The 10,454-nt window shown below is 31.7% G+C and overlaps 1 protein-coding gene across 1 annotated transcript in view; it reads right to left on the reverse strand.

The window, feature by feature from the left end:
- Positions 1-700: 700 nt before the first annotated feature.
- LOC111085854 (glutamate receptor ionotropic, delta-2-like) overlaps positions 701-10,454 on the reverse strand; it is a 75,909-nt gene continuing 66,155 nt past the window's right edge. The window contains exons 6-10 of the mRNA XM_022386373.1: positions 9,821-9,927; positions 9,584-9,674; positions 5,545-5,703; positions 3,773-3,917; positions 701-717 (exon numbers count right to left, since the gene is read on the reverse strand). Of these exons, the coding sequence (XP_022242081.1) occupies positions 701-717; positions 3,773-3,917; positions 5,545-5,703; positions 9,584-9,674; positions 9,821-9,927 (519 nt within the window). The remainder of the gene's footprint in view (positions 718-3,772; positions 3,918-5,544; positions 5,704-9,583; positions 9,675-9,820; positions 9,928-10,454) is intronic.

Genomic DNA, 10,454 nt, shown 5'->3' on the forward strand with positions numbered 1-10,454 from the left:
AAAAAGTATTTTTGAAATTTAGGTTAAGAGGAATTTGAAGCTTTAAAATGTCTTATTAAAAACCATATTATCGTTATTTCAATATCCGATAAAGGGAATAATATAATTATCTCAGATTGAAGTGAATATTTAAGAAAGGCTAGTGACATATTAAATTATTCTACTAAACTTGTTGAATTGTAATATGATTTAATGATAAAAGAGAGACTAAGTTGCAGCATTATTTGTTACAATTGAAGAAAAATAGCATAACTAATGAAGGATAATATCAGGATACTAGACCATCAGGAAGTCACCCAGGAAAATTTTATGAGTGAACAAAAATTCACAAAGAAGGATGTCTTTCATGACCTGTAAAATATTAGTAGACATTCTAAAATAATTCATTTTAAAGTACCCAAATAAATTGAATATATAGATATATATTTATTTATATATCAATTGAGATTTTTTTTGTAACAATGGGCTTTTTGCAAAATACTTGCTTTAAATCTTCATTCAGTTTGCCTCTCTTCAACAAAAAGGTTAAAGGTGTTTGCTCTTGTCTATGACTTAAATAAAAATTATAGCCAGATGGAAACTGCTAAGTGCCAATGCTCTTTTCAATTCATCCTACTCTTGTGATAGTACTACTCCAGTCTTATAAAAATACAATTCTTTGATTTAAGTTTCTATTCATTCTTTGAAACAAATCACTCATTCATTGTCCAAAGCTTCCTGAAAAAAATCAACAAATCTTAATCCATAAATACCAAAATGCCTTACCACTGTACTCCATACAACATCAACTGCAGTAGATACTTGAATATAGTTGTGAAATTGTGCACAGTTTAAAACGAATTTTCCTGAGTCAGTTTAAGCCTCTTATAGTTCTGAATGAATTATTAGGTATGCTAACGTTATCCATCTCCATCTCACCAGTAGACTGATGTCATAATCATATTCGTGATGTCCTGTGACACAGTCTGTATTAGAAAATCTGATCCCCATTCCCATATGATGGCATAGTTGTTCATATATGAGGTTCCTAAGGGCTAGTTAAATAGAATATTCCTTCTTCTACCAACAACATAGACCACCATAAGTGGCCAGGGTTTCCATCACCACTTTCGTCTATGCTTTAAACTCTTCACGATAGATAGCTCTGTTCAGGGTTAGATGAAATGTAATTGTAATGCTCCTACTATGGTGTCCAATCCTCCAGGTATGAGTAGTCTAGTGTTCCACAAAAAATAACTTTGGTCCTTTCATGATCAGTAGCATATATTGCATAGCTTGTTCAAGTGTCCATTAATTCCAGACTTGCATTTGCTGAAATCGTATCAAGAATCTCTTGTGGTCCTCCCCTGCAAATCTTTTGAAAATTGATAAACAACTGACATGAATTAATAGCCACTCTTTCGTATCAATCTTTGTTTTGACAAGTTTCCATGTAAAGCTGGCTTAATGCTCTTTAACATTGAATGGTGTGTTTAATATTTAAAATATTATATACAAAGTACTGATATCCTTTTAAACTTTAGATAGATTGTTTGCGATTATTAGTTTTGATTCTTTAAAAAAGGACTCAAATTTGTGTTGAAGACATTAAATTATTTCAATATTAATAAGCTATATATGCTATGATAATTTAATTCCAAGTATTCTGTTCACTAACAAGTACAAAAAAGAATACATTTCTATTTGTGATAATTGATTCTAAATAAAACATTTTAATATATGAATTGAGTTTACAAAAAATATTTAATACTTTTAATTATTATTTCTTTCCTGGAATGAAAAAGTAAAGACAGTGAAACCAGTTTATTACATGATAACTATAATTTGTTATTTATATAGTCAAAAATTTACACAAAATTATCAAAAAATACATGTTTTTATTTACTTCTATTCAATGACATTTAAATTAAGTTAACCCACTCAAACAACAAAAACAAATCACACTTCGCTTAGCTAATTTAATTTATAGATATTATTCTAATTATTTGCAAATCCATTCAGTTTTAATGTAATACAAATTTGTTATGCATCATTTAGATATTAATATTAACGTATTATTCATCATTCAAAAGTGTTTTTTATCTTTCAAACATAAGTTTAATATTATAGGATTATTCTTCATTGAAAGACTGAGTATATATAAGCTTAGTGTTTTAATTTATTGTATCACATACATGAACAAACATTATCTTTTATTCTTTTCGTTATTCATTTCGTTAACCAAGAATCCATAGATATATAAAAATGGTCAAGGCTTCCTTTCGGATAGTCAAGTACTAATAAAATGAAAGAAAGTGAAATGGGAAGCCAACATTGACTTCAGACTTAGTCCATTTCATACAAGCACCCCGATGGATCAATGGTAAGTTTACAGACTTAAAACACTCGATTCCATGCAATGAACAAAGATAAGGTAACCAATTGTATAGCTTTGTGCTAAAAATAAACTTTTTATATGGGAATTTTCCTTTCTTTGTGACAATGGAAAACTGCTGTCCTCATACATTAGATGGATTATTGAAAGCTACAGGGAGGAGCGGTACGCTTTGTAAATGAACGCATTACGATGAAGCTTTTTGCAATGGAAACTACGTTCAAGGCTAATTCCAAAATGCACTGTCATGAGAAAGCGCATAACTGGACTTGGCGACATGGGTAGTAACAATGTTGTGGTTTGGTTTATTTTGATTTTCGCGCAAAGCTACATGAGGGCTATTTGCGATAGCCGTCCATAAATAAGTAGTGATAGATTAAAGGGAACATCTAGTCATCACCACCCATCGCCAACTCTTGAGCTATTCTTTTATTAACGAATAGCGGGATTAACAGTCATATTATGACATTCCTATGGCCGAAAGGGTGAGCATGTTCGGAGACGGGGATTCGAACTTGCGAACCACAGATTGTGAATCAAGCACCCTAATAACCAAGCTATGACAGGTCTAACGATATCATGAGACTCCAAAACAGTTAACTAAAACATACGTATCTCTTTGGTACATGCATATGTAACATTTTACTTTTGAATCAGGTCAAAACATCGATATTTTCTTGTTCTAAATGGTAAGACAATCTAAAGTTAAAAAATTATTACTTTTTTTTTCCTTTGGGTCCTTAATTTAGAAGTAATAAGCTAAATATATGGCAACTAGTCAACACTACCCACCACCAACTGTTGGGCTCATATAACTAATATTTTGCTAGAGATGAGTTGCTACTTCCTTCACTGTTTTTTTTTTGGAGGGGGGGGTGTTTGAAACTCTTTAGAAATCAAAATGTACAGTTTTTGAAATGAGACTACAAACTACTAGCAAAACAAAACAGTTAATGCATCATTTTCTCCCTTCTTGCAAAACGAAACAAGAGGTATTTAGGCTTACATCCCACAAAACCTTAAAAAACAAAATTTCGTGCCACATATAAGAAACTTACACAATTAAAAACATTTTATTTAGGCCTATCTATGGCCTTCAAAAAGTTGACAACGCTACATGTTTCGACGTTACACTCCTGAGGATGACGTTGTAACGTCGAAACATGTAGAGTAGTCAACTTTTTGAAGGCCATAGATAGGCCTAAATAAAATATTTTTAATTGTGTACCAGTGTAACGTTGAATATTATTTATGATTTTATGAATAATATGATTATATAATTTTACTGATTTTTTTTCAAAACACTATTTAACTCTTATTATTACTGCTAATAATTGTTCGTGAAGGATAAAAGACTAATGTTATTGTTATCTTGTTACATACACCTCATATACTGACCTTGCTGTGTTAATGTTCCTCCCAGGTACCAGATGGCGTTAAAAGTTGTCTGTTCTCTCTCATAATGGTATCGATTGGACAAGAAAAACATTGTTTGAAGAGATAGGGATGCTATAAGGAGGGCACCAATAACACTAAGCCAGACCTGACAGAGAAAACAACAAAATCTTTCATTGTAACAAGGTTTAAACATTTGTGTATTTAGTTTTATATACATGTTCCCCAAATTTTTTTATCTAAGAATGTTATAATTTTTTTTACGTTTTAAATCAAATTTTTCGTATGAAGTGTCTCTATAAAAAGAAAGTCTTAATACACATATCATTACGAATATGCTATTATTTCATGAATTAAAATTATCCCCTCTCCAGTGACTCCGCTGGAATGTAAAATTCTAGGTTCGGTCCTGCTGCGGAAGCAGTCCAGATATTCCATTGTGCAGCTTTGTGCTAAACAAACAATATCAAACTGATGTAAATACCTTTAGTGATTAGCAGTTTTATACCATCACACCTGGTTCGCAAATATATATTCAATTCACACACATATATATATAAATATATATAATTAATACTTAACCAGTCAAGAAAAATATAATCAAAAAGGAAGGACTGCATTAAATACGCAAATTCAAACCTGTTATAACTGACATTTAATTGAACAAAACCAAGCCGAAACAAAAAAAATTAAATAAAAGATGTTGCATAAATTTAAAGGACCCCCAGGGTATAGGCTATAATGTGGAATATAAAATGTACTCTGGATTTTGGAGATGACTGCGGAAGTAGGACCCACATTGCGGTGGGGGATACATCGTCTATCAGTCTTAATCTCCGTTCGCCAGTCTCACATGAAGAAATTGTAAAAATAAATACAACTTAGGAGAATCAGATGTGGGTGCTCAAGACCCTAACGTCCCACATCTATATCACCCTTCACTGCCTGCTGATAACTGTGGGAAGATGTCTGCTCTCCAAAGTAAAAAGAAAGGAAGAAAAATATAATATATATAAAAAAGAAAAACGAAATAAGGTACTACCACTTGTGGGTAAGTAAGATAAACTGCCTGAGGTGGGCATTCCAGTCCCCAATACAATAGTAAAGCATTAATTTAATAGTACAGTGGATAAATTATACTAGTATAGAGTTATAAGTATATATATAGAAAATAAATAACAAATTCATGATATATATATATGAAACATATATATAAAGAATAATCTGACATTGGCTTACCTGAACTCATTAATACATATATATATATAAATACACACGATTTATATATCAAAAGATACGTTTCATGTGTTCTATATCAAAAATGAAGAAAACCCACAAATTTAGTATATCTTATGTTCCATTAATCTGTATAATGTACTTGAAATTTTATATCTTTGGATTTATGGCCATCATTCTTTCAGAAAAGAAATAGCCGCAAATTCTCCTGGGTCAGTTATGAAGACTGCTTATGTTGGTAAAGACAAATCTACTGTTTTTATATTTTTGTTAACCTAAAATTAATTATGTTGAATATAACTGTTTTTGTGAAAATGCGCATTTAAATGGGTCTTAAGAAGTAAGCTATGGTACTTAACCACGTGGCTTGTATTCACATGATAGGTTGTGGATGAAAGGAAAATATAGAAAAATCAAGAAAATCTAAATCTAAGAGATATGAACACATTTTAAACATGTTTTTCACATGACTTACCTCTTTACTGAAAGTCGATAACAAAGATTAACATACATTTTTTTATACTATTGACATGACTTACCTCTTTACTGAAAGGTCTGACGATAACAAAAGCTCGTGGTCTCAGTCCTGGAGTGTGAGTTATAAATTTAACTGGATCGTTCATATAAAAAGTTGAGAAGTCCACAACTGTTTCTCTCTCCTTTGTGATACTGAGACCGCAGAGGGCAATATCTGCTTTCTATAGGTCATGTATATTATTTAAGAAAAAAACAACAACAAAAGAACAATGACTACACATTCGTTTTGCACAATGACTACACATTCGTTTTGCCTAAAAGACTCTTATCTACAACAGTTTTACATAAAGTAGAGGCATAAAAACGAACGGTTACACAACAGATGTTTTGCCTCACAATATTATTATTGTGTGCCATCATTTAAAACCTGGATCTAAACAAAATCAACATGTTAAGTACAGGGAGCCGTTTTCGGTTTTATTTAACGTATTTCACCAAGATGAATATTATTAAATACAAGGTATTAGATCTTAGTCTTCTTATGTTATTATGTGTCGTCATCTGAAAAGGCAATGCTAGAAATAAAAGCAAAATAATAAAGTCTAGTAGTTCGTTTTCGAGCACATTTAACACATCTTATGAATAAGAATAAAAGTAAGCAAGTTAGTCTACTCAATAAATATGTTTATTTCCTGATATTATGATATGTTTGTTTGAGGTTAAGCACGATACTATATGTTTCTAGCGTTGTAAGTCCGCAGACATGCGGTTTATGATGTGTATTAGATTGAAAAATCAGGCGAAACATTCAAATATATTTTTGTCAAATCCTGAGTAGTATAAATGTGTATTAGATTTCCTTTGTCACAGAATACAAATGTTGTATAAAATATTGTAATGCTGTGTTTTCTTCTAAACTCCAATTATAAAAACAGGCGACTTTTTACTTGCACACACGCCCGCTAGTGTCTCAGCGGTAAGTCAGAAGACTTGTAGCGCTAAAAAACGGGTTTCTGTATTCGTGGTGAGCACAGTACAGATAGCCCATTGTGTAGCTTTATGCTTAACAGTGAAGGAAAAAACAGCAACAAGAAAAATCAACAACAAACAAATACACATCAAAATACTTATTCGTGACTTGAATCACACCAATACATATACACAGGTTCTCAATACAACTACGTCAATATACCCCAGAATTACTTCTATGAGAAAATTAAATAGGTGTATGAAATAGCAGTCGGTATTAGCTGTGTGACGGATTTATTATTATACATTTATTTTAATATCGATGTCTGTTTAAATTAAATTTATATTTAGAAATGTACACAACGTATACTATTAAATATGTATTGCGGAATTCTTCTCTATTCTCTAAAGTTGTAGAAGATTCTCGAATGTAAGAATCAAGAATATATATATATGTGTGTGTACATAAACGCTAGGGTAGTTTTGTATTGTTACGTAATCTGAATTTTCGAGAAACTCTCCACACGTCTATAAATATAACCAACGCGACGCACCTAAAAAGAGTATCAATTATTGGGTTGTTGTAATTGGTGTGCTATAAAGTTCGTAAGCTATAACCCTCATTAACGCTTATTAATCGGGAACTTAAGATATATTGATCAGGAATGCTTATAAATTTCGAACATTAAAAATCATTCAACTTCATTGGATTCTCATCGGACATTAGTACTTTTACAAAAAACATTACCTAACGTCACCGGTAGGAAAAATCAGCGTGTGATCAGTGAATTTCACAGAGCTAGCTAACTTCCTATTAAGTGAATTGTACCTACATCAACTCGAAATTATCTTGTTCATCGTGAACCTTCGATAAGACATCAAGGAAGTTCCAGACTAAAAAGAAGACTTTATATTGCTTGTAAGTTTGTAAAACTTTTGTATATAAGTCATTGTTTGTAATAACTGTTATTGTAAATTGTATTGTTGTTTACATATTAAAACATATTTGTATTAAAAAAGAAACTGTGTGTAACAATCTTGTTGCCAAATATCACATATTGGAGATATATATCGGCATTTATTTAGCTACTAAATTAAAATTATCATTTAGCTCGGTTTTAGACTATTCGAGATTGTAATACGTAACAGCTGCTACAACTAAACTTTTCAAATCAAAAGCTAGAATAGTGGATAAAAGAAGCAATATGGTTTTATTGACATTGAAACAACTTCTTCAGCGACAGATGATTAGCGACCATAATTAACGCAATGTTGATATTCCAGGGTACACTTTACATTTTAAAATTTTACATTTTCTAAAACTGTTATTTTTTAAAACTTGTATGTAGTTCACCATTATAAACAATATCCACCAGATAGCAATGGATGCTAGTGCAAATTCATTCGTTGTGCTTCGATAAAGTACAGTCAGAGATTCATTCGTTGTGCTTCGATAAAGTACAGTCAGAGATTCATTCGTTGTGCTTCGATAAAGTACAGTCAGAGATTCATTCGTTGTGCTTCGATAAAGTACAGTCAGAGATTCATTCGTTGTGCTTCGATAAAGTACAGTCAGAGATTCATTCGTTGTGCTTCGATAAAGTACAGTCAGAGATTCATTCGTTGTGCTTCGATAAAGTACAGTCAGAGATTCATTCGTTGTGCTTCGATAAAGTACAGTCAGAGACGTTCCATACGTAATGCCGTTTGTTTTGGTCAAACAATGCCTTAAATCACTCGCGGGAAACCATTTTCAGCAGCTTAGGAGGCTAAAGAAACTATAGAATATATATACGTAGTCTTAGCTAGAATGTTGTGACAGTGAATGATAAAAAAAGAATGACTGTGAATATTGAAAAAAAATAACATGGAAATTGGAGAAACGATATTATGAATAACGGAGAAACAATGAGTGTGATTGCTTCAGAAACAATAAATGTGTATACGAAAGAAACAGTGAATGTGCATGTCAAAGAAAGAAACTAGTGTGAATAGTAGGGAACAAAGAATGTGAATTTTGTAAGGATCAGAGGAGACAAAACAAAGAACGTGAATATTCGTAAAACAGTGACTGTGAATGCTAGAGAGAATTAGTAGAAATGTGAGTTTATTAAAGAAAAGTTTAAATCCACGCTAACAGAACAATACCAAATTTATGTGGATACTAGTTTCGACATTTCACTTGTCTGGTATTTAATATCTACTTGTTTCAGAAACATAAACCTTTTCGCAGACTTGGTAGGAGACTATATCGTCATCATGTTCTTTATCTTGAGGTGCAGGCTTTTTTGATGATAAGAAATTTTTAATGGTATTGGGATATTTATAAGTAACTTTGAAATTGTTAATTTTCAGGCATCCCTTTAAAGGCAGAATATTAGAATTGTAGTTAACGCTAAGTATTTCATTTTCACGTGGAGATGTTGATGTTTGCTGGTTACTGTTTCTAAAGAATGTCTTTCTTGCCTTTTCATGAGTATTTTTGACAAAGCCTACAGTTATATAACTATTTTAAATTTCGTCATTAAGGGTCATGTGATGACAAATTCTTTAAGCTCTTAAAAACATTGAACTTATAACTAACTCGCGGAAAACAAAAAGAATGGTAAAAATGGTCAAACAAATAACTATTTTTCCACATATAAGAGAAGTTGATCATAAAGTAATCTTGGAATCAGCCAAGCTAATATACGGAAATACAAATTATGTCAGAAGAAGAATTCTGGAAAGTTCGTTAACCCAAATTTTAACAAGTCTGAATCATTTTAAGTTGAATCTCTTTCTGACGTCATATATCCCATTCAAGGAATTGGAACTTCCGTTATAAAATAAGCAACGTGCGCGTTTCTTCCACACACTAAAAAGTTGGTCTGAAGAGGACATGTGAGATGTCGAAACTAATATCATCCATATAAATTTGGTATTGTTCCGTTAGTGTAGTTTTAAGCTTTATTGAAATTGCATTACATGGTATTCTGTATTCACCCATCATTATTAGAGAAAAGTTTACTGTAACAAAACCTAATGTAGAAAAGATGAGCATCAGAAAAGAAACAGAAACAGAAGAGAGAAGCAGCGAACTAGTGCACTGCTTAAATATAAAACATAGAGAACAATAATATAAAAAAGTACCTCGTCTTGCAGGTATCCTATCATTCCCGTCCATTTACCATGAGCTCCTACATCTCCAAATTCGTCATCAACTGGTTTTGTTAAAGTATACCTGTTAAAAGTTAATGATAACTTCTTAGGAACAATACATTGTAATATCAAATAATGATAACGTTAATCAAGTATGCTACATAGAAATTACTTAGACTATATTAAGGAGGGATTGCAATGTTTAGAACAAAAAGGAATAATACATACGTAAAACTGAAGTATCCTGCTAAAGCTTCTAATAGTTGATACTCACAACCACCAGCTGCTCTAGTGGCATTATTTGGACCGTCTTCTAGTAACATATACGGAACCTCCTATAGAAATGAAATATATTTTATCTATATTGTGATCAAGTACCGCAAAAACAGTTTGATCTATACATATGTTGTATGAGCATTGGCATTCGACATATAAATTTAGTAAATTATTTAAGTTGACGCGGCTACTGAAACTCTTCTATAAACCTCCTAGAACACCAAATACATCCTAATTATGTTACAGGTACACAGCGATGTATATTATACGTACCAATTATCTAGCTTATGGAATGCGCAGTTCCACTTTATATGGAGACAAAGGATTCCCCACTATTTGAGCTCATCCTACAGGTGTTACATACAAGTTGTGATATATATATATAACATACGAGTCAGTTGCTTAGCATACTGGACAGTGATATATATACCATATATTGCAATTGCTTGGTATACTGGATATTGATATATATAACACATGAATCAGTTGCTTAGTATACTGGATAGTGATATATATAACATATGAATCAGTTGCTTAGTATACTGGATAGTGATATATATAACATATGAATCAGTTGCTTAGTATA

The sequence above is a fragment of the Limulus polyphemus genome, unplaced genomic scaffold (assembly GCF_000517525.1).
Source record: "Limulus polyphemus unplaced genomic scaffold, Limulus_polyphemus-2.1.2 Scaffold665, whole genome shotgun sequence".
Taxonomy (NCBI): Eukaryota; Metazoa; Arthropoda; class Merostomata; order Xiphosura; family Limulidae; genus Limulus; species Limulus polyphemus.